Source organism: Phocoena phocoena, chromosome 6, assembly GCF_963924675.1.
Source record: "Phocoena phocoena chromosome 6, mPhoPho1.1, whole genome shotgun sequence".
Classification (NCBI taxonomy): domain Eukaryota; kingdom Metazoa; phylum Chordata; class Mammalia; order Artiodactyla; family Phocoenidae; genus Phocoena; species Phocoena phocoena.
This window is the reverse complement of record NC_089224.1, coordinates 32,572,995-32,597,570: the sequence shown is the minus strand read 5'-3', so window position 1 is coordinate 32,597,570 and position 24,576 is coordinate 32,572,995. Positions and strand designations below refer to the sequence as shown.

Genomic DNA, 24,576 nt, shown 5'->3' with positions numbered 1-24,576 from the left:
TCAAAGAGTATACTGCCTTTGCTTCCTTCTGGAATTTTTATGGTTTCAGGTCCTACATTTAAATATTTAATCCATTTTGAACTTATTTTTGTTCGTGGTATGAGAAAGTAGTCCAGCTTTGATTCTTTTGCATGTAGCTGTCCAGTTCTCTGAATACCATTTTTTGAAGTGGCTGTCTTTACTGCATTATATATTCTTGCCTCCTTTGTAGTAGATTAACTGCTCATATAAGTGTGGCTTCATTCCTGGGCTCTCTGTTCAGTTCCATTGATCTATGTTTCTGTTTTGGTGCCAGTACCATACTCTTTTGATTACTGTAACTTTGTAGTATAGTTTGAAATCAGGGGGCATGATACCTCCAGCTTTGTTCTTCTTTCTCAAGATTATTTTGGATATTTGGGGTCCTTTGTATTTCCATACAGATTTTAGAATTATATGTTCTAGTTCTGTGAAAAAAACATTTGTAATTTGATAGGGATTGCACTGAATCTGTAGATTACCTTGGGTAGTATGGTCATTTTAGCAATATTAATTCTTCAAATTCATGAGCACAATGTATCTTTCCATCTGTTGCTGGTGCCTTTAATTCCTTTCACCAGTGTCTTATGGTTTTCCAAGTACAGGTGTTTTACCTCCTTAGTTAGATTTATTTTTAGGTATTTTATTATTTTGATGCAATTGTAAATGGAATTTTTTCTTAATTTCTTTTCTGATAGTTCATTGTTAATGTATAGAAATGCAACAGATTTCTGTATATTAATTTTGTATCCTGCAACTTTATCAGATTCATTGATGAGCTCTAGTAGTTTTTTGGTGGTATCTTTAGGATTTTCTACATATAGTATCATGCATCTTCAAACAGTGACAGTTCTACTTCTTCTTTTTCAATTTGGATATATTTTATTTATTTTCCTTGACTGATTGCTGTGGCTAGGACTTCCAATACTATGTTGAATAAAAGTGGCGAGAGTGGGCATCATTCTCTTGTTCCTGAACTTAGAGGTAGTTTGAGTGTTTTATATAACAAGTTTTGTAGAATTATAGACTTTTTAAACTATGCGACTATGTGTTTTGATTTAAAAAATGCATATTTTGAAAAAGTCACCTAGATCATACCACTGGCTTCAAGGAGATTTAAAAAAAAATAAACCCATTTCTTATATCTTGCCATGGCATGCTTCTTACATTGGGAAGCTTAATTGTCATGGAGGTTGTCATCAGATATTAGAGCTAGAAAACTTTAGAGCTAGATCTTCTAATTGAACAGTGTAATTTTACAGAGAAGAAAACACATTGAGAGAGGAGAAATGACTCACCCAAAGTCACACAGTACATTCCAGATTTAGGGTCTAGGGTTCCTGACTCCTGACCCAGTGTTCATTCCGGTTAACTGCAGTGCCTCTTGATCATTTGTATACACTTCATTGCCCTGTTCAACTCAGAGTATTAGGGGGCTGTTTGAAACCCCGTGAAATATATAACATTGCTCTCTATTGGATGCTGGCAGGAAGGAAGGGCTCTGAAGAAGTCACACCAGCCACTGAAAGCCAGATCTTATTGGGAAGTCCTCTATCAATGGTGGGAATACCATGAGACATATACTGTATAAGTCTTGCTATAGTGTAGTTTCAGTAATAAATAATAATGGCTTTGTCAGTAAGGACTGCATTGTAGGAGAAGGATTTGTGCATAGTATGGTGAAGATGACGGGTCAGATACCACTAGGTGGGCAGATTAATTGCAGTTTAATGGCCGTTGAAGATCAGTTGCCTTTTCTGACCTCTGGGTTCCTCCTGAGGGTCATAGTTCCATGGAACACAGCTGTTGGGGTGAATATAGTCCTAAGCAGAGTTTCTGATACCAAGGGAGGGGCTTGCTTGACTGGCAGGACGTGATGTATTCTGAGACCCACCTTCATGTTAAAAATACTATGATTAAAAGCAGTATAGGGCTTCCCTGGTGGTGCAGTGGTTGGGAGTCCGCCTGCTGATGCAGGGGACACGGGTTTGTGCCCCGATCCAGGAGGATCCCATGTGCCGCGGAGTGGCTGGGCCCGTGAGCCATGGCCACTGAGCCTGCGCGTCCGGAGCCTGTGCTCCGCAACGGGAGAGGCCGCAGCAGTGAGAGGCCCGCGTACCGCAAAAACAAACAAACAAAAAAACCAGTATAAACCTCCAAATGGTGTAATAGTTTAATGAAGTGATAGCATTAATAAAGAAGAGCCAGCTTTTAAGATATCAAAGTATAAAAATGATGCTGTCCTGAAATATTAAGAAATGTTTATAAGCATCAGAATTTCATCCTATAACAAATACTTTCTCAAGGTTTTTCCAAAATAGAACTTTTCATTGGAATGACGATCCATAAAACTTTTTTCATCATATCATAGATAGGGTGACTAATTTTACCTATAATATTTAACTATGATTTATATAGCTTTGAAACATTCTAATGCTGTTATGGTTCAAGATTCATGTCTTTGAAACATGCTTTGAAACTGACTTCCTCAGTTGGACTCTTTCAAAATGTAGGTCTGATTTTTAAACTTATATTTCAAAATCATAGTTTGTCTCTTTCAAAATCTAGTTCTGGTAGTAAGTTAGATTTATGAGTTATTTAATGCAAAAAGTGGATTTATGCAAAAATTGTAGATGCCTCCCACACTTTTGTCCTTGACTATAAAAAATGGAAGAGAGGGAACTGAGGGAAAAGTAAGATGATCTACAGATAAAATGACTATTTAGGTGCAACAACTGGATTGATAACAGTAAAACAGAACAAGAGCTAGAAGACATAGCTCTATAAACTAGTGGGGTTTTTAAAAATAAAAGGTTACTCTGCAATGATAGTTTTAAGAAATGTGCAAAATTTATTTTCAGATCTCATCACATATCTTTTAGTTCACATCAAATCTGTAAAGCTCATCAATCTGGCACCTTTTCAGATCAACATAAATCAGTCTCAGAAAAGTAAATCATTATTGAGTTTAAAGCAGAAAGCGTTTTCAGCTTGTTGCTGTTACTTTGCTAATGCATCTAACTATCTGTATATGTCTTCCTTTACTTTTCTTGCCGCACAGGTTTGCCATCAGCAAATTTGGCTGCACCTAACCTCACTGTGGAGGAGGGAAAGTCTATCACATTAACTTGTAGTGTTGCAGGCGATCCAGTTCCGAATTTGTACTGGGATGTTGGTAATCTGGTTTCCAAGCATATGGTAAGGCTTGTGTTTGACTGTGTGTTCATAGAGATGAGAGTGTCTCAGAACTTGAGATTGTATTAACCTAGTGAGAATCACTTAATATTTTATAGGGCCACATAGAGAGATTTACAATGAGTTTTTGCTGTGCATTTACTTTCTATCTATTCTTATTTAACAAAGACTAATGAAAGTTGCATTTTAGTTATTTATACCCCATAGATTGGAAAGTCTGTATGTCTCTAGTAAGCTTTTTATGTCACTGTGAGCAAGGTGAGTGACTCTCCTTGTGGTCTTTTCCCTCGGAGGAAAGTAGGTAGGAATTCAAGGATTAAATCAACTTTCACACATTAAATAATTGAAATCTAGAGAAATAGAATAGCTTCTGATTAACTCCTTTGCCTCAGCCCGATTAGGCTAGAAACTTTTTTCTAATGTTATAGATGATTTTCTGCAGTTAGGGGAAGAAACCCCAAATCTTGTTACTTTGGGTTCAGTCCTAACCAAGATTATGTTTGTCTGTTAATTCATTTGTAGAATGAAACCAGCCACACACAGGGCTCCTTAAGGATAACTAACATTTCATCTGATGACAGTGGAAAGCAAATCTCTTGTGTGGCAGAAAATCTTGTAGGAGAAGATCAAGATTCTGTCAACCTCACTGTACATTGTACGTAATCAGATCGGCATGTGTTTTTAATAGCAGATGATTGTGGCTACACCTACATTTGTGGTTGGGGCACTCTGGGTGCTGCTTTAGTGCATTAAAAAAGTATATGCAGTGTTTTGTGTATCCTTAATTAAGAAATATTATCAGCCCCTTTCACTTGTCCTATTTCTTCTAATCTCTCTTGTTCACGCGTTATCTTTAAGCTTCTTTTCCGATTTTAAGCGTGTCCTCTTGTGCCTTCCCCTGCCTTGTCTTGATAGAACGTATTTTGAGCTGGTTATCCTCTTTTTGTTAATAAGTTGTAGTTTAAATTCTGATAAACCAGTTTCTAAATTTTTTTTCTCTGTAAAAACAATATGAACCTTTAAAGTTGTGATACCTAAAGTACTGAGCTGGCTGTTCACAAACACCTAATTATACTGTTGATACAAAAAAAAAAAATACCCCATTTATTTGACATCAAGCTTCTGTGGGGAATTGGAGGAGTCCTACTTAAATGACTGAAAATTATTATCACCTGCAAAAAAACTTTTATAACTGTTTTAAATTTCTCTCTACTGAAGACATACGATATTAAAGTTTCTTAAGCATATGTGCATTATTTTCCAGTATCATAAGCAATACAACATATAACTTAACATTCCAGATTGTTGCATTCAGTGTGAACGGTGTATGTATTCAGTAAAAAATACATAATCTTCACATGAGTGGAAATTCTGAGCTGCCATGGTATAAAGTAACGAGGTTTTACTCTGTTTGGATTAGGATTTGGATGAGAAAAACACGAGTGTGCATGTGTGTAAGTATGAATATGCATTACACACATGTAGGCACAAGGTTGATACACTGGTTAACATTCACTTATAACACACATTCGGTATGTGATTGTTGGAGTGAATGAAATCACCAACCTTTCGTCACTGTCAATACTACCCCGATGCCCAGAAGGTCCTGGACTCATAATTTCTCATCATTTTGACCCACATGGAAGCTTGAAGTCAATGTCATCCCCAAACACATGCAACCAGTTTCCAACTTTATGTCCTTAAGTCAACACCTCACATAAAGCTAATTTGAGCGTGGTGACAGGAAAAAGTGAGGCCTAGGCATGGGCACCTGGGCTGGTAGGAGGAAGGTAAGTATTGTCCCTGCCCCATCGTGGTCCTTGTGTTTGTGACACAGACCTACAAGTAAGGGCACTCCAATTCAAATTTTTCTCAGTTTAGGTTAATATCTATGTAGTCTCCATGGTCTTGAGAATTGGCCTTGTCTATCAAAGTTTAGATAACAAGTAGAAGGAATAAGTGATAAAGAATATTAGCAACTGAGACATCCTTGGCAGTGATCCCACTCACAGTGTATTTGTTAGCAGGCTATGATTTCCCCCGCTTTGTGTGATGAACGTATACAACCAGGAAGCAGTGCATGAGGGGAAGGGCTACTGGATTAGGTATTAGGAGATCTGGATTCCTGTTCCAGATTTTCCTCACTCAGTAACCTTGACCAAGTCACTTAACCTTATTGTACTTGGGTTTCTTCATCTGAAAAATGATGCTATTAGGTCTCAAAGGTCTCTTCCAGTCCTTGATTTTATAATTATCAAAGTCAGATCACATAAAAATAAACAATTATGAGGGATTTTAAATAGCTTTACTCAGGATAAGTACTCTGTTTAAAGATGCTACTTGATAATGTTTGTTTCCCCTAAGAATAAAGTGTTTTATACTTCAGGTTAAAATAATCTCTAGTTTGTTTGTTCAGGTTTAGATAGGACCTCAGACATTTAAAGGATCAAAACTTTGATATCTCCAGTTCCAGCAAAAATGAGTGTACTGTAATGAAAAGTAGTGCTTTTAAAGAGAGTTTCCTATTGACCATCGGTGAAAAATATTATCAATTTATCAGACTTTATAATAGTCAATCAACATCGATAGCAGCATTCATTGCATTGACCAGTTTTACTTGTCTTAGAAAAGTTATGCAAGATCAGGGCTTCGGGCAAGATTTGCAAAGTCAGTTTTGCTGTTATTTGTATTATTTAGTGAAGTCCTGTAAAAATAGTAGTCCTCAATGTTTCGGTGATTAATCTCCCTAGTATCAAAGGCATATATATTAGAAACCAAAGTCAACTTCAAATGAACGCTTTCCACTGTCAGAAATCTCAGGAATCTGTTTGGAGTTGGTTCTCACACTGAATAGATGTGAAAATGACTACAATGCATGGGCTTTAAGCAGAGCAGGGAAAGGAGTCTCTCCGAAGCTCTCTGTAGAAGTTAAATCAACCTTGATGATGATACAAAATATTGATGGATTCCAGAGTTGTGGGCCATGTGTTTTCTTAAACCAAACAATGGTTGAATAAAAATCCCCTATTGATGACACAGAGATCTGGAGATGGGGAGAATTCTGAGCTTTCTGATGCTATTAACTCTCTCTTTTTCAATTTAGTTGCTCCAACTATCACATTTCTCGAATCTCCAACCTCAGACCACCACTGGTGCATTCCATTCACTGTGAAAGGCAACCCCAAACCAGCGCTTCAGTGGTTCTATAATGGGGCAATTTTGAATGAATCCAAATACATCTGTACTAAAATCCATGTTACCAATCACACGGAGTACCACGGCTGCCTCCAGCTGGATAATCCCACTCACATGAATAATGGGGACTACAAGTTAGTAGCCAAGAATGAGTATGGGAAGGATGAGAAACAGATTTCTGCTCACTTCATGGGCTGGCCTGGAATCGATGATGGTGAGTACCTGATGTTTTTGCATCTGGGGAGAAGATAGGGTATATCACTCAATTACTGGCAACATCATGCCAAAGCCAAGTCCAGGGGCAAGGATTCATACTCTTTCCATGGAGGTGATGGGGATGAATAACTTTGAACAATATTCTGATAAACACACATTATTTTTCTCTCGAGTGTTACATGAGATTTTGTATCCACAATGGCAAAACCCAAACAAATCTGTGAGTGGGTGAACTGTATTTGTTTGGCTCATGAACTATTTAAGATATATTTTCTAGTCCCTTATCCATTTGGGACTCAGAATCCTGCTCTCTCATCCATGGATGAGAAACTAGTGTTGTGGACTGTTTTGCTTACCTGGGCTGACTTGAGTTGTGGCATCCTTTGATGGGATCCTGAACTGTTTTTCTAGGAGTGGTAAAAGTTCCAATCTGACCAATGGTTTGGGTTGGGAAAAGGATGGCTGGCATCAGGAGTCCGGTACATGGTCAGCAGAAGAATTTCAGTGGGAGCCTCAGTAAAAGCAGGGATGATGTCATGCATTTACCTGCTCCAGTTACTCTTGCTCAGTGAAGTATTCTTACTTGCTTGACTGTGTTGCCCAAATACCTGGTACTATTGTAGAGACTGAGCCCTGTGTTCGGATACTGGGACCTGTCCATGATTAGAATTCCTCACCATAATAGTCCCGAGTTAATCAAAGCCACACAAAAACAGCCTTGCAGAGGGGAAGGGAAAACAGAAACTTGGAGGCCCATGGGGTAGGGGCTGCTTGGGCAGCATGTACTAGTGTGGCTCGCAGGGCAGCCACATGGACAAAGGTGATGGCTGCAAGCCACCTTCACCAAACGAGAATGCAATAATTCTCATTACACAATACATCTTCCTGTTATCCTGGTATTTATTTAACAGCATTTTAATTATTTATTTATTTTGATTTTAAACTCTTTATTTATTTTTTTACGTCTCTATTGGAGTATAATTGCTTTACAATGGTGTGTTAGTTTCTGCTTTATAACAAAGTGAATCAGTTATACATATACATATGTTCCCATATCTCTTACCTCTTGCGTCTCCCTCCCTCCCACCCTCCCTATCCCACCCCTCTAGGTGGTCACAAAGCACCGAGTTGATCTTCCTGTGCTATGCGGCTGCTTCCCACTAGCTATCTATTTTACATTTGGTAGTGTATATATGTCCATGCCTTTAGCTCGCTTTGTCACAGCTTACCCTTCCCCCTCCCCACATCCTCAAGTCCGTTCTCCAGTAGGTCTGTGTCTTTATTGCTGTCTTACCCCTAGGTTCTTCATGACATTTTTTTCCTTAGATTCCATATATGTGTTAGCATACGATATTTGTCTTTCTCTTTCTGACTTACTTCACTCTGTATGACAGGCTCTAGGTCCTTCCACCTCACTAGAAATAACTCAATTTCATTTGTTTTTATGGCTGAGTAATATTCCATTGTATATATGTGCCACATCTTCTTTATCCATTCATCCAATGATAGACACTTAAGTTGTTTCCATCTCCTGGCTATTGTAAACAAAGGTGCGATGAACATTTTGGTACATGACACTTTCTGAATTATGGTTTTCTCAGGGTATATGCCCAGTAGTGGGATTGCTGGGTCATATGGTAGTTCTTTTTGTAGTTTTTTAAGGCACCTCCATACTGTTCTCCATAGTGGCTGTACCAATTCACATTCCCACCAGCAGTGCAAGAAGGTTCCCTTTTCTCCACACCCTCTCCAGCATTTATTGTTTCTAGACTTTTTGATGATGGCCATTCTGACTGGTGGAAGATGATATCTCATTGTAGTTTTGATTTTCATTTCTCTAATGATTAATGATGTTGAGCATTCTTTCATGTGTTTGTTGGCACTCTGTATATCTTCTTTGGAGAAATGTCTATTTAGGTCTTCTGCCCATTTTTGGATCGGGTTGTTTGTTTTTATGTTATTGAGCTGCATGAGCGGCTTGTAAATTTTGGAGATTAATCCTTTGTCAGTTGCTTCATTTGCAAATATTTTCTCCCATTCTGAGGGTTGTCTTTTGGTCTTCTTTATGGTTTCCTTTGCTGTGCAAAAGTTTGAAGTTTCATTAGGTCCCATTTGTTTATTTTTGTTTTTCTTTCCATTTCTCTAGGAGGTGGGTCAAAAAGGATCTTGCTGTGATTTATGTCACAGAGTGTTCTGCCTATGTTTTCCTCTAAGAGTTTGATAGTTTCTGGCCTTACATTTAGGTCTTTAATCCATTTTGAGCTTATTTTTGTGTATGGTATTAGGGAGTGTTCTAATCTCATACTTTTACATGTACCTGTCCAGTTTTCCCAGCACCACTTATTGATGAGGCTGTCCTTTCTCCACTGTACACTCCTGCCTCCTTTATCAAAGATAAGGTGACCATATGTGTGTGGGTTTATCTCTGGGCTTTCTATCCTGTTCCATTGATCTATATTTCTGTTTTTGTGCCAGTACCATACTGTCTTGATTACTGTAGCTTTGTAGTATAGTCTGAAGTCAGGGAGCCTGATTCCTCCAGCTCTGTTTTTCTTTCTCTAGATTGCTTTGGCTATTCGGGGTCTTTTGTGTTTCCATACAAATTGTGAAATTTTTTGTTCTAGTTCTGTGAAAAATGCCAGTGGTAGTTTGATAGGGTTTGCATTGAATCTGTAGATTACTTCGGGTAGTAGAGTCATTTTCGCAATGTTGATTCTTCCAATCCAAGAACATGGTATATCTCTCCATCTATTTGTATCATCTTTAATTTCTTTCATCAGTGTCTTATACTTTTCTGCATACACGTCTTTTGTCTCCTTAGGTAGGTTTATTCCTTGATATTTTATTCTTTTTGTTGCAATGATAAATTGGGAGTGTTTTCTTGATTTCACTTTAAGATTTTTCATCATTAGTGTATAGGAATGCCAGATTTTCTGTGCATTAATTTTGTATCCTGCTACTTTACCAAATTCATTGATTAGCTCTAGTATTTTTCTGGTAGCATCTTTAGGATTCTCTATGTTTAGTATCATGTCATCTGCAAACAGTGACAGCTTTACTTCTTCTTTTCCGATTTGGATTCCTTTTATTTCCTTTTCTTCTCTGCTTGCTGTGGCTAAAACTTCCAAAGCTATGTTGAATAAGAGTGGTGAGAGTGGGCAACCTTGTCTTGTTCCTGATCTTAGTGGAAACGCTTTCCGTTTTTCACCATTGAGGACGATGTTGGCTGTGGGTTTGTCATATATGGCCTTTTTATGTTGAGGAAAGTTCCCTCTATGCCTACATTCCGGAGGGTTTTTATCATAAATGGGTGTTGAATTTTGTCAAAAGCTTTCTCTGCATCTATTGAGATGATTATATGGTTTTTCTACTTCAATTTGTTAATATGGTGTATCACATTGATTGATTTGCGTATATTGAAGAATACTTGCATTCCTGGAAAAAACCCCACTTGATCATGGTGTATGATCCTCTTAATGTGCTGTTGGATTCTGTTTGCTAGTATTTTGTTGAGGATTTTTGCATCTATGTTCATCAGTGATATTGGCCTGTAGTTTTACTTCTTTGTGACATCCTTGTCTGGGTTTGGTATCATGGTGATGGTGGCCTCGTAGAATGAGTTTGGGAGTGTTCCTCCCTCTGCTATATTTTGGAAGAGTTTGAGAAGGATAGGTGTTAACTCTTCTCTAAATGTTTGATAGAATTTGCCTGTGAAGCCATCTGGTCCTGGGCTTTTGTTTGTTGGAAAATTTTTAATCACAGTTTCAATTTCAGTGCTTGTGATTGGTCTGTTCATATTTTCTATTTCTTCCTGATTCAGTCTTGGCAGGTTGTGCATTTCTAAGAATTTGTCCATTTCTTCCATGTTGTCCATTTTATTGGCATGGAGTTGCTTGTAGTAATCTGTCATAATTTTTTTTTTCTTTTTTTTTTTTTTGGTATGTGGGCTTCTCACTGTTGTGGCCTCTCCTGTTGTGGAGCACAGGCTCTGGACGCGCAGGCTCAGCGGCCATGGTTTATGGGCCCAGCTGCTCCACGGCACTTGAGATCTTCCCGGACCGGGGCACAAACCCATGTCCCCTGCATCGGCAGGCGGACTCTCAACCAATGCGCCACCAGGGAAGCCCTCTCATGATCTTTTGTATTTCTACAGTGTCAGTTGTTACTTATCCTTTTTCATTTCTAATCTATTGATTTGAGTCTCCTCCCTTTTTTTCCTGATAAGTCTGGCTAATAGTTTATCAATTTTGTTTATCTTCTCAAAGAACCAGCTTTTAGTTTTATTGATCTTTGCTAACATTTCCTTCATTTCTTTTTCATTTATTTCTGATCTGATCTTTATGATTTCTTTCCTTCTGCTAACTTTGGGGTTTTTTTGTTCTTCTTTCTCTAATTGCTTTAGGTGCAAGCTTAGGTTGTTTATTCGAGATGTTTCCTGTTTCTTACGGTAGGATTGTATTACTATAAACTTCTCTCTTAGAACTGCTTTTGCTGCATCCCATAGATTTTGGGTCGTCGTGTCTCCACTGTCATTTGTTTGTAGGTATTTTTTAATTTCCTCTATGATTTCTTCAGTGATCACTTCGTTATTAAGTAGTGTATTGTTTAGCCTCCATGTGTTTGTAATTTTTACAGAACTTTTCCTGTAATTGATATCTAGTCTCATAGCGTTGTGGTCGGAAAAGATATTTGAAACAATTTCGATTTTCTTAAATTTACCAAGGCTTGATTTATGACCCAAGATATGATCTATCCTGGAGAATGTTCCATGAGCACTACAGAAAAATGTGTATTCTGTTGTTTTTGGATGGAATGTCCTATAAATATCAATTAAGTCCATCTTGTTTAATGTATCCTTTAAAGCTTGTGTTTCCTTATTTATTTTCATTTTGGATGATGTGTCCATTGGTGAAAGTGGGGTGTTAAAGTCCCCTACTATGAATGTGTTACTGTCGATTTCCCCTTTTATGGCTGTTAGTATTTGCCTTATGTATTGTTGGGTGAATAAATATTTACAATTGTTATATCTTCTTCTTGGATTGATCCCTTGATCACTATGTAGTATCCTTCTTTGTCTCTTGTAATAGTCTTCATTTTAAAGTCTATTTTGTCTGATATGAGAATTGCTACTCCAGCTTTCTTTTGATTTCTGTTTGCATGGAATATCTTTTTCAATTCCCTCACTTTCAGTCTGTGTGTGTCTCTGGGTGTGAAGTGGTCTGCTGTAGACAGCATATATATGGGTCTTGTTTTTGTATCCATTCAGCCAGTCTGTGTCTTTTGGTGGGAGCATTTAATCCATTTATATAAGGTAATTATCGATATGTACGTTCCTATTCCCGTTTTCTTAATTGTTTTGGGTTTGTTATTGTAGGTCTTTTCCTTCTCTTGTGTTTCTTGCCTAGAGAAGATCCATTAGCATTTGTTGTAAAGCTGGTTTGGTGATGCTGAACTCTGTCAGCTTTTGCTTGTCTGTAAAGGTTTTAATTTCTCCATCAAATCTGAATGAGATCCTTGCTGGGTAGAGTAGTCTTGGTTGCACGTTTTTCTCCTTCACCACCTTAAATATGTCCTGTCAGTCCCTTCTGGCTTGCAGGGATTCTGCCGAAAGATCAGCTGTTAACCTTATGGGGATTCCCTTGTGTGTTATTTGTTGTTTTTCCCTTGCTGCTTTTAATATGTTTTCTTTGTATTTAATTTTTGACAGTTTGATTAATATGTGTCTTGACGTATTTCTCCTTGGATTTATCCTGTATGGGACTCTCTGTGCTTCCTGGAGTTGATTAACTGTTTCCTTTCCCATATTAGGGAAGTTTTCAACTATAATCTCTTCAAATATTTTCTCAGTCCCTTTCTTTTTCTCTTCTTCTTCTGGAACCCCTATAATTCGAATGTTGGTGCGTTTAATGTTGTCCCAGAGGTCTCTGAGACTGTCCTCAGTTCTTTTCATTCTTTTTTCTTTATTCTGCTCTGCAGTAGTTATTTCCACTATTTTGTCTTCCAGGTCACTTATCCGTTCTTCTGCCTCAGTTATTCTGCTATTGAACCCTTCTAGAGTATTTTTAATTTCATTTATTGTGTTGTTCATCGTTGCTTGTTTCATGTTTCGTTTTTCTAGGTCCTTGTTAAATGTTTCTTGCATTTTGTCTATTCTATTTCCAAGATTTTGGATCATCTTTACTATCATTATTCTGAATTCTTTTTCAGGTAAACTGCCTATTTCCTCTTCATTTGTTAGGTTCGGTGGGTTTTTACCTTGCTCCTTCATCTGCTGTGTGTTTGGGGTCTCCTTTCCGCAGGCTGCAGGATCGTAGTTTCCGTTGTTTTTGGTGTTTGTGCCCAGTGGCAAAGGTTGGTTCAGTGGGTTGTGTAGGCTTCCTGGTGGAGGGGACTAATGTCTGTGTTCTGGTGGATGAGGCTGGATCTTGTCTTTCTGGTGTCTTTCATGTGTGGTGGTGTGTTTTGGGGTGTGTGTGGACTTATCATTTTAGGCAGCCTCTCTGCTAATGGGTGGGGTTGTGTTCCTGTTTTGCTAGTTGTTTGGCGTAGGGTTTCTAGCAGTGTAGCTTGCTGGTCGTTGAGTCAAGCTGGGTGTTGGTGTAGAGATGGAGATATCTGGGAGTTTTTCGCCATTTGATATTGCATGGAGCTGGGAGGTCTGTTGTGGACCAGTGTCCTGAAGTTAGCTCTCCCAGCTCAGAGGCACAGCACTGACTCCTGGCTGGAGCACCAACAGCCTTTCATCCACACGGCTCAGAATAAAAGGGAGAAAAAGTAGAAAGAAAGAAAGAAAGAAAGAAAGAAAGGGGATAAAATAAAATAAAATAAAGTAAGATAAAATAAATTTATTAAAATAAAAAATAATTTTTAAGAAAAAATATTTTTTAATTAAAAAAGAAAAAAACGGACGGATATAACCCTAGGAGAGATGGGGAAAGCAAAGCTGTACAGACAAAATTTCACACAGGAAGCATACACACACACTCACAAAAAGAGGAAAGGGGGAAAAATCATAAATCTTGCTCTCAAAGTCCATCTCCTCAATTTGGGATGATTCGTTGTCTATTCAGGTATTCCACAGATGCAGGGTACATCAAGTTGATTCTGGAGATTAAATCCGCTGCTCCTGAGGCTGCTGGGAGAGATTTCCCTTTCTCTTTGCTCGCACAGTTCCCAGGGCTCAGCTTTGGATATGGCCCCGCCTCTAAGTGTAGGTCGCCGGAGGGCGTCTGTTCTTCGCTCAGACAGGAGGGGGTTTAAGGAGCCGCTGATTCGGGGGCTATGGCTCACTCAGGCCGGGGCGCGGGGTGGGGGGGGGAGGGAGGGGCTCGGAGTGCGGGTGGAGCCTGCGGCGCAGAGGCTGGCGTGACGTTGCACCAGCGCGACGTCGCACCAGACGTCGCACCAGACTGAGGCGTGTCGTGCGTTCTCCCGGGGAAGTTGTCCCTGGATCACGGGACCCTGGCAGTGGCGGGCTGAACAGCCTCCCCGGAAGGGAGGTTTGGATAGTGACCTGTGCTCGCACACAGGCCTCTTGATGTTGGCAGCAGCAGCCTTAGCGTCTCATGCCCGTCTCTGGGGTCCGAGCTGATAGCCGCGGCTCGCTCCCTTCTCTGGAGCTCCTTTAAGCAGCGCTCTTAATCCCCTCTCCTCACGCACCAGGAAACCAAGAGGCAAGAAAAAGTCTCTTGCCTTTTCGGCAGGTCCAGACTTTTCCCCGGACTCCCTCCTGGCTAGCCGTGGTGCACTAACCGCTTCAAGCTGTGTTCACGCTGCCAGTCCTCTCCCTGCGCTCCGACCGAAGCCCGAGCCTCAGCTCCCAGCCCCGCCCGCCCCGGCGGGTGAGCAGACAAGCCTCTCGGGCTGGTGAGTGCCGGTCGGCCCTGATCCTCTGTGCGGGAATCTCTGCGCTTTGCCCTCTGCACCCCTGTTGCTGTGCTCTCCTCCGCGGCTCCGAAGCTTTCCACCTTCACCACCCACAGTCTCCGGCCGTGAAGGGGCTTCTAGTGTGTGGAACCCTTTCCTCCTTCACAGCTCCCTCCCACTGGTGTAGGTCCCGTCCCTATCCCTTTGTCTTTGTTTATTCTTTTTTCTTTTGCCCTACCCAGGTACGTGGGGAGTTTCTTGCCTTTTGGGAGGTCTGAGGTCTTCTGCCAGCGTTCAGTCGGTGTTCTGTAGGAGTTGTTCCACGTGTAGATGTATATCTGATGTATCTGTGGGGAGGAAGGTGATCTCCGTGTCTTACTCTTCTGCCATCTTCCAAAAAGCCCCTCAACAGCTTTTTAAATGCACAGGCTTCCTTAGTGTGCTCAAAATGTGATTTGAATTATATAAGTTTGATTTACAAACAGCCTTTCAGGAGCACATAAAACAAGCTATGTTTGGATGACTTACCCAGACACCCTGGCAGTTGTTGTCTGTTTCATTAAATCTTCCTCTTAATTGAGAGTTTAGTTGCTTGGCTACATTTGCTGTAGTAAACAGCTAGATTGCTATGTTCCTTTTCCTGCATGTTTGGAGGGATAACAGCTTTATAGTTAAATTCAGAGACTGCTTTTGGGACAAGTGCTTTTTGTCTGTTTTTAAATAAACTTTTGATTTGTGAATAATTTTAAATATACAGAAAAGTTGCAAAGATGGTATCCAGAGTTCCCAGATATGCCTCACCTTGTTTCCCTGATGCTAACATCTTGCATTACTTACATTTGTCAAAACTAAGAAACTGACATTGGTATGTTACTCTTAACTAAACTTCAGACTTTATGTGAATTTGGCCAACAACTGACTTTTGAAACAGTTGGAGGTGAACTTGATTCCAGGGTGAAGGTCTGGTGTTTAAAAGTTTTAGAAGTGGTCTGTGTGCTTTGATATGAGCACTGTTCTGTCAGTGTAAAGCCAGTAGCTTCTATTTTAGATAGGATTTTGATGTATTTTCTTTTGAACATTTCTGTATGGTACCAATATTTGGTAGAGCTTAACTCCTCTTATCTCTGTGGCCTCATTTTTATCGATCACTTTTGTTAGTTTTAACTTAGCTAGTGATAGGAAAGAATGGTTTTCTGGCATAAGAATATTTTGGAGTCTCTCAAATATTCCCTTAAAAGGAAATATTTATTTATCTAAAGCAAAAATTAAGCTGCATTTTATAAAGATGTTCTCTTCTCTCAATTTTTTTCCATTTTCTTGTTCATTTATTCCTTTTTATCAGATCTTCAATGTAAATACGGCTTTTAGAAAAGTCTGATTTTTTTTTTCATTTTAAGTATTTACTCAAGGACCAGCTATCAAGGAGTAATAAATGAAAGTGGAAATGAAAGAGACTTGGCCTGGGTTGATAGTGGATATAAATGGGCCTTATGGGCCATAAACCACTTTGACCAATTAGAGTGTGACCTTACTTGGCTTTGTGTGATAGAATCTTTGTGGGTATTTATGAGATTTGTAGCCGTAGCCCACAGATAACGGCTTTTCTTAGAATTGCTTTCTTTCCCTCTTAACCCTCTTTAAAACTAAAGAAAAATAGACAAATAGCATATATATATGTAATTTCCCTTCTGGTCTCAATGTACATTCCAAGTTAAGGACATCAGGTCACATTTGGATTTATAGCCCTTCAGTATTTCTGCTGTCATCTTATAGTAATTGCTCAAGAAGTTTAGCTCCCACAAATCTTTATGATAAGAAGTTTCAGCTACTTTTTTTCCTAGTTGTTTTGATGAGATCCCCTTTTTTCACACTGGGAGTTTCTGGACTTACCAGGAAGCAGGCACCCTGGGATCCCTGTGAAGCTGTTTGCATCACCGTATGAAGCCAGAAGAATTAAAATGGCAGCTCTTTCATCCTTGGGCATGTGTGTTCCTCATTCAGCTCAGAACTGAGATTTCTGTGAAATGGTCCCTTTGCTTAGGAATTCACCCGCTATTTGGAGATAGAGAATGAAGCGTGTTGAAAGAAATTAAAACAGAAATAAAAACAAACAAAAAGTCCCTGATAAAAGAAAAATGGGTGAGCATGGAGAAGGATGGCTGACTGAACCTAGTGACAGTCCCAATTGCCTCTCGCACAGCATGGTGTGGAAACGCGGGATGTGGTGGCAGACACTCTGCTTTCCACTTGGAGCAAGGATGGGGCAGAGAGACCCTGAGCCAGCATCAGCCAGGCCAGGAGGGTGCCATCGATGGCGTGTGAGTTTGGGAGAAAGGCAGTAAAGATCCCCATATAACGTCTCTCCGGGGTGCTGGGACCTTGCAGAGTCCGATACCAGACACCAGCCCTAGCCAGGGTGCTGTGAGGAGGGACAGGTGTTATCAGGTCCTCAGATGTCAGCAGGGCCCGGGTACCAGGCCAGTGCTTTTTCTATCTGATCATCACTGGCAGCCTGGCTAGCAACTGAGAAAGGGAGGAAAGACTTTCCCAAACTTCAAACACTAGATCGATTGTTTCGGGTCCCATGCTTAGAACTGAACTCTGCTCTGGTCAGTTCTGAGATGTCTAAAGCACGACATGCAGTGCAATCTAGAGAATGGTGGTGTTTATCTTTCTAACACATGGAAGAGCACAACTGGTGACAGTCAAATTAATTTCATTTTGTTTTGGTTTTCCATCGGCCCTTTACAATTTAATCAGTAAGAGTAATCTTCTCGGGTTCCTAGAACAGTAGCATCGCACTCTATATTGCTCGTTAGAATCAACCGGTGAGTTTTAATTGTTGTTTTATCTTATTTCATTGTTTAAGACACATTCCTGGGGCCCATCTCTGGCAATTCTGATTCAGTGGCTCCGGCTTTGGCATTTTTCATTTTTGAGATTCCCAGTGACTCCAATGTACAGCCAAGTGTGAGAGTCACTGGTCTGGATGGGAGCTCTGACCCAAGTAAGATTTTTCTGCTCATTGTTGAGTAACAGACAATCCTTTGGTCACTTGAGGTTGCAGACAAAATCTCAACTGAGAAACAGGATGTCTCTTCTGAGTTAGAAACCAACTCTGGACTTGTTTTGAGGGTCAGTGTCCTCTCCCCTCCCAGTTTGGGCTGGCAGCATGGGGGCAGGGGCTGGAGCTCGCTAATGAGGCGGAGGGGTTGGGCTTGGGGTACAGAGGGTGGGGAAGTGTGCTGGCTGGTGGCTCTGTGCTCTTGGGACCTGGCGGTGTTCAATGCCGATTCACCGATCTTGTTTCCTGGAGACCTTTGTGGAGATTCCTCTCTCTGCAGCCCCCTCTCCTGCAGTTCCCACGACATAAATGCATTTCTGTTCTGGCTGCTGGAAGCACCTCCTTCCTCAGCACCCAGGAATGCAGCTTTGGGGGTCCCTCTGGCCCTCTGGACTCCTCGTGCAGACTTCCTCCATCTGGTCCACGGGGAACCCTAGTGATCCCTTGTTCTGCCTGACATTTCTGGATGTACAGGTGGAACCCAAACGTTCCACCACAGGTGGCCTGAGCCTTCTCTGGCAGAGCCAGACACTTGTCCTCTGGGCCTTTTGCCTGCAGAGAACACAGGACACGTCCTCAAGCGCAGCCGGTGGAAGCCTCATGGTGGGGTGGTGACGTTGGTAACACTTCTCCCCAAAGAAACTTCTTTATAAGTCCTTCCTTTTTCTCTTCTCTCTGGGACCTTTTGAAGTCTCAGCGTGAATCAGATGTTTCAAAGGACAGTGGATTCAGTTCTCAGCCATTTCCTTTGTGAATTCCGCCTGTGAGTGTCTCATGTTCACTTTGGTGTCGGTTACTAAGGCAGGAGAGTCTTGCTTAACATCCTGTTGTACTAGAAACCTAGGATTTTGAACAATTTGTCAGATCTGTCTGGAGGTTTAACAAACAGAGGGCGCTGGGCTACCCACCAACAGGCAATAAAACAAAGCCCTTTCTCCCAATAATAGAAAACACTGCAACCACCCATAAAATGATGAAAGATGAAGAAACCCTTGGGCTTTCATTTCTGTCCCCTGCTTCTGTTTGTGGTGGTCTTTACCCTGGCTTCTAATTCCCAGGGATGTCCCCGTCCCGCTATTAGGCAGGATCTACTCATGGAAGGCAGGAAGGAAAGCTGTTCAGCTGAAAGTGTGCAGAAATTGCAGGCAATAAAGAATTAAGCACCACTTCGAATGTTCTCTTTTTGTGGAAGCCATTGAACAGAAAAACTAAATGGAATAGGTAGAACCTCAGAAATTTTACTTTTAATGAGTTAACTCCTGTCTTTTGCTATGGATCCAAATGACTCATTCATATCTGGTGTTTGAGCTTGGAATTTAAACATAGTTATCCCCCTCTCCTCATTATTCCAAAGGAAGCTTGGCACAGGGGGAAGGGTTTGGGTTTGGAACTCAGATCTGATTCACATAAGAGTTCTGTCTTTCACGACCTGTGTGGCTTTGAGTGATTTCCTTACCACCTCTAAACCTAGCTTTGCTTCTCTGTAAAATGTAGGGTTCTAGCACCTCCTTAGAAGGTGGTTGTGAAGATGAGCGTCTGGGAGTGCCCTCAGGGTACCTGACCCGGAATAGGGAGGAGCTCAGTGTGGTCCTCTCCTGAGGGAGGTGTGAGAGCATAATGACACGGTACCCATCCTCACGTCCCTTTGTGCTTATGCCCTATAGCCTTTAGGAAGAAACTTGCTGACCAGAAACGCTTTTCTCTCGGCTTTGGCTTTGTCCTCCCTCATCTAGAGACTTGGGCTTGCCCAGAGAAGAGGACCTCCAGACTCTGCCCCCTGACTACCTGAGCTTTCTAGACTAGGCCCTTTCAGGAGAAAACTAAGTCAGCATTGGGCTCCTAGAGAGGGTGGGTGAATGTGAGCTCTCTCAGATGTCTAAGCTGTCTCCTCCCCCTCTCCATTTGGAGTGGGGTCCAGACATGTGCCACTGGGGACAAAACACACCTCTTGCCCTTACCCCTAATATTTTCTGCAGTCGCTGCCCTCCTCCCTCAACATTTAGGTATGCTATTTTCAGGTTTGCTCTACGCTTCACTGAAAAAATTACTATCCTTTATGTCCACTGGGGCCTTTGGACTTTGGTCAAACTTGCCATGGAGTTGTAAACCAGGGTTTCTCAAACTTTGATGAGCAATTAGATCTCCTGGGAATCCTGTTAAATGCAGATTCTGATGCTATGAGTCTGGAGAAGGGCTTAGAGTCTGCATTTCTAACAAGCTCCCAGATGGTGCTCAAAATCCATGGACCACGCTTTGAGTAGTAAGGGTAGTTCGCTTCTGCCCTGCAGAACCTAGCCAGGGTCAGTGGTGGGGGTGGGGGTGTGAGCACTGAAAGAACTGGTCAGGCATCCATCGAGGTCACCTCACTGACTCTCCAAGGGTATTAACCAGCAATAATGATAAAAATATGGAATAGTTGGTGCACAGAGATGCACTCTAATCGGGCTTGGCAAAAGGTAGGATGGCTTAAGGAGGTTTGGGAGAGTGAATAAGTAGAGACAGCAGTGCAGGCACAAACATAGAAAGCATGGGGTTATCTGAGGATTCTCTAAAGATTCTGCTGTATCCTATTTAGCTTACAGGTCAAAAATAAGACTTGTCTAAGATGAAATTGATCCATTATGTGGATGTCACTGGAATTCAATCCCACCTATAGAGAAGTCCCTTCATGAGCACGAATGTGTGGGTGGAGACTGAGTGGAGATTAGGAGTGGTGAGGGTACCTTTTAAGCACAATTCTAGGAGAAATTCATGGCAGAGAGATTGCTTGTGAGTGCCATGAGGAAGAAACCTGGAGCCTTTGTTAGCATCTTTTGATTAGATAGCACAAGTTCTAAGAATTTTCAAGGTCAGATATTACTGTAAACGTGAACACGTTGATTGCTTAAGAGTGGATTCTCCTGTTGAAATCATTAATCAAATGATTAATACTTTAGGCTTGGAACAAGCCTAGCCAGAGCACTAGATGATAAAACACCCGGGTTTTAAAGCTTTCCATTCTTTAGGCTGTACATAAAGAGTGCCTTTAAGGCCCACTCATTCAGGAAGAATGTCACAGCTCAAGAATGCTCATTCACACAAGCAGTGGGAGTCAGTGACTTATGCTGCCTAATTTGGGAGCAGTTGCCTCCTATGCAAAATGCGCGTCAGGAGCAAACTATAAATATTGGAAGAGTTTTCCCCACAGCTTTTCATTTGTGCCGTTTTATCCAAAGACTCATGACGTCTGGATGAACTAGAGCTCTCTACAGCACTTAGAATTGCCCTCGAACTGGCCTGTTTAGGTTTGGTGTACTTAGGCCAAAGAATGTACGGTGGGGAAATTTCTCCAAATGCTACACATTAAGAAAATATAAAGCCCCCCACTACTTGTTCTTAAGGCCATTTGTCAGGACCCATGTCTTGTCCTGGGAGTGAAAGGACAGAAAGTTTTAGACAGAAAAGTTGCTTTTCTGCCTTAAAAATGGAGAAGGGTATAGTTCAGCTATAGACTTATAATAATCATGATAATTAAGATTTATACTTAAATAGCTCTTTTGGTCTCAAGAGTACTAATGTTAATTAATTATGCCTCCTGAAGCACCTGAGGAGTTGCCAAGCCAATGTTATTATCCTCTTCTGTCGGATGCAGACTCCTTTGTTACAGAAAATGGGAAGAGGCTCCCAGTGCTTCATGGCACAGTAATGGTTCATCCAGAAAGAAAACCCAGACGTCCGAACCCCTGACGTTTTCAGGCCCCGAGTTCAGCCTGCCATTTAGACAGGGAAGAGGAGAAGGATCTGGAAATCAAAAGGCAGACTGCCTTGAGTTAGAAAACACTGTTGACAAAGCAAGGGCAGTTTATTTGAAAAGAACAAATCTTTTGCTATGCCTTTATCATATGGAATTCTTTGAAATATTTTTTAAGATCACACTAAAAAGAGTCTGCAAAAAGAATTGCAAGAAAAGTCTTAAATTTTTTTTTTTAGAGCATTAGAGAGAGACTAAAAGCTTAAAGGAAAGAAACAGATGTGTCTCTTGGCCTCCACTATTATTTTTATCTTCAGAGCAGAATGGAAAGTGAACCCTCTGGTCAGGCTACCTATCTTCCCACAGTTTTTTTTTTAATCCTACAAATGTGCTTTTCCTTTTACTGTAGAGTTTTACAGTTAAAAAGTCATAAAGATTTTCTCGTGAAGATTTATATAAAGTCATAAGATTTACTCACCAGCTATAAATGAGATTAGAAAATGGAAGTAAACAGGTCCTTGCATGAAGTCATTTAGCATGGAATTAAGAGGATGGCGGAGTGCTTTGGTTTGATATTGTTGAGGGGAGAAAAATGATTTTATCGTCCATGTTTAGAAGCCTAAATGCCCAAAGGGTCTGTGTCTTGGAGGTGCAGACATGACACGTTGAATACAAAGCTTTGTCAGGAGTGTGTGTGTGGTTATAATACAGTTTCCATTGCTCTTTTCACTTGGGGTGTTTCAGATTTCAGGCTGCACTCTGGACCTTAGTCCTCTTCCCATAATTCCTGACAACATGCCTTGGGTCAAGAATGAGGTACTGACAGAAATGGAAGAATTTGTTGCACCCATCTTCTCAGACCATAAAGAGATGCAGTCCTTTTTCCCTCTCCTTGAGTTTTGGTTGACCTTTTGACTTTTTTTTGGCCAATAGCAAATGGGAGAAATAACACTGTGTCAGTTCTGAGTCTAGACTTTAGGTTGGTTGGAGATAAACACCAACCTTGGGAAAGAGGTTGTGGAGGATTACGAAGATATGGAGAGAAGCCCAGCCAGCCCCAAGTTGTCCCAGTCATACCAGCCGAGGGGCATGGAGGGAAGGGAAGCCAACTTGGATCTTGCAGTCCCAGCTGGACGTGGAGCCCACTAAGCACTGCCCAAATTGAAGAAGTAGGGCAAATAAATGGTTGTTATTCTTATTGTTTTAATAATAATAAAAAAAAAAGCACGAGATACTAGTGAGTGTAGCACCTGGAGATGCTCAGCACTCTTGGGAAGATAGTACTTGAACATCAGACAAGCAGACATTGGCACTCGTCTGGTTTTGGTTGGTGTAGCTTCTGCTCTTGGGTGAGCTGTGGAGGTAGAGATGGTCTGCTGCTTGTTCAGAATGCCAGTGGGTTAAGGGAGTTCCAGGATGTCCATATTTTATTCTGGAGATTCCCAACAGAAAGCGTTAGGTCTTGAGGCCACCTCTGCTACCTCTGTCTAAGATTTCTTACTCAAACAGAGCTACTCGGATAGTCTTCGAGGAAACATAACCCTTCTCAAATCTCCACGACAAGTGCATTACTCAAGTGCATTTATCTTTCATTCATTCTCTTTTCACTGGCTTTTCCCCTTCTAGCTCATGTTTGTCTTTTCTCACTCACCTTTTAATCCTGATTATCTCCCAACAGCGGTTCCTACCTTTAGCATATGACGGTACATAATGAATGAATTTAAACTAAGTAAATTAGACTTTAAAATGGCAGGGTATCTTCAAAATTTGACCATTGCCAAAAGTCTAAAAAGGAAATGGTGATTTTTTTTCCTGTGTCTGCATTTAAAATGATGTTAATAACTACTGTGCTATTTGTGTGTAAACCTCACTGGAGGTTAGCTTGACTGAGAAGTTGCTAGAAGCAAAATAATCTGCTTGATAAGCTGGGGTCAGCTGGAGTAATGTGACCCTGGCTTTTCATAAAGTCCAGGTCTGTGCATCCGTCCACATGGCAGGCCTCCTAAGCCTTCGTACAGAAAGAGGCATATCTTTCTTTCGATGAGTAGGTCCTCGTCAGACATAGTACAGTACGGTAGGGAAGGAAAAAAAAACCCATTATTGTTCCTCCTACGTTGTCTTTCTGTGAGTTTCATAATCTTGCACTAAACTTGGCTAATCCTGACAATGAAAGTGAAATGACAGTACTTCTCATGCATCTGGGACAATGAAGCTAGGAAAATATAGTGCTTCTCAGAAAGTGTAGACATGACCTAATGGTTTTGATGGTGAATTTGGTAGAAAAGGCATGCACTGATATGAATTGGAAGTCTGGAAAAGGACCTGTTTTCCAGATTCTGAGCTAACCTATTTCCTTTTGATCCCACCCCAAACCCCAGTTTTCTGTACCTGACATTTGCTATATTGAATTGATTCGACATTTTGGATCTTCCTGGGGCTTTGTGTGAGTAATGTGTTTGGGTGTTCCCTTTCTGTGATGAACCTGAATACACCTGTATGTCAGTCATATTCACTGAAGCCCTTTCACGTGTGGCGTAGATACATCTGGCTCTGAATCCTGAGTCTTTTTACTTTCTTATGGAATCAGGTGGTGGCTACATGTGGAGTTGCTGAGAGCATGAGAATAAATCAGGGTGACTGACTGGTCCCAATTTTAGCACTACAAGTCCTATGTCCAGGGAAAGCCCTCATCCTGGACAATTTGCAAGGATTTGTTCGGAACTATCCCAGTTTTAAAACTTAAACTCCTTGGCCTCAGGCAATCTTGGTTGGTTGGTTGGTTAATCTAGTACAAATGAGGGTCCACATACTTATATCCAAATACTTAAAAAATGTACATCCAGTTAAGGAATTGTTAAATAGGTTCTATCCTCCTACCTTGGCAAATGTATGTTCATAATGACCTGAAAGCCTGGGTCTGAAGATCAAATTCTCAGACTCTTGGAGTTCCAAGCCAGAACATAGTGGTTTTGGTAGAGCTGGTCCCGGCCATGTCCCCTGCCCTGTGCCTCCAGCTACATGGCGAGAGGTATAATGAGAGGGGATGGGTGTGCATGTGGACACCTCAGCCCACCCGTTCTCGCTCAGTCGTCACCCCACCCTTGGGGTCTTGAGTCAGAGGGAGGGAGCTCACACTGATGGTGAGGCCGCCTGGAGCTGACCAATGTAGGGGAGAGGCTGCCTAGTCCCAGCAAGTGTGTGGGGGGCCTGTGTTGAGGGAACTCTGGGTCCCAGGGACCTGGAGTCAGGTCTAGAAGTGAAGAGTACACTCTAGTGGGCGGATGCCTTGCAA

The 24,576-nt window shown here is 41.2% G+C and overlaps 1 protein-coding gene across 7 annotated transcripts in view; it reads left to right on the top strand.

Annotated features, from left to right (window-relative positions):
* The window catches only part of NTRK2 (neurotrophic receptor tyrosine kinase 2), a 388,046-nt gene that overhangs the window by 52,845 nt on the left and 310,625 nt on the right, over positions 1-24,576 (top strand). For all 7 annotated transcript variants that reach the window (XM_065879081.1, XM_065879080.1, XM_065879079.1 and 4 more), the window contains 3 exons: positions 3,080-3,216; positions 3,736-3,868; positions 6,317-6,622. In XM_065879081.1, the coding sequence (XP_065735153.1) occupies positions 3,080-3,216; positions 3,736-3,868; positions 6,317-6,622 (576 nt within the window). The remainder of the gene's footprint in view (positions 1-3,079; positions 3,217-3,735; positions 3,869-6,316; positions 6,623-24,576) is intronic.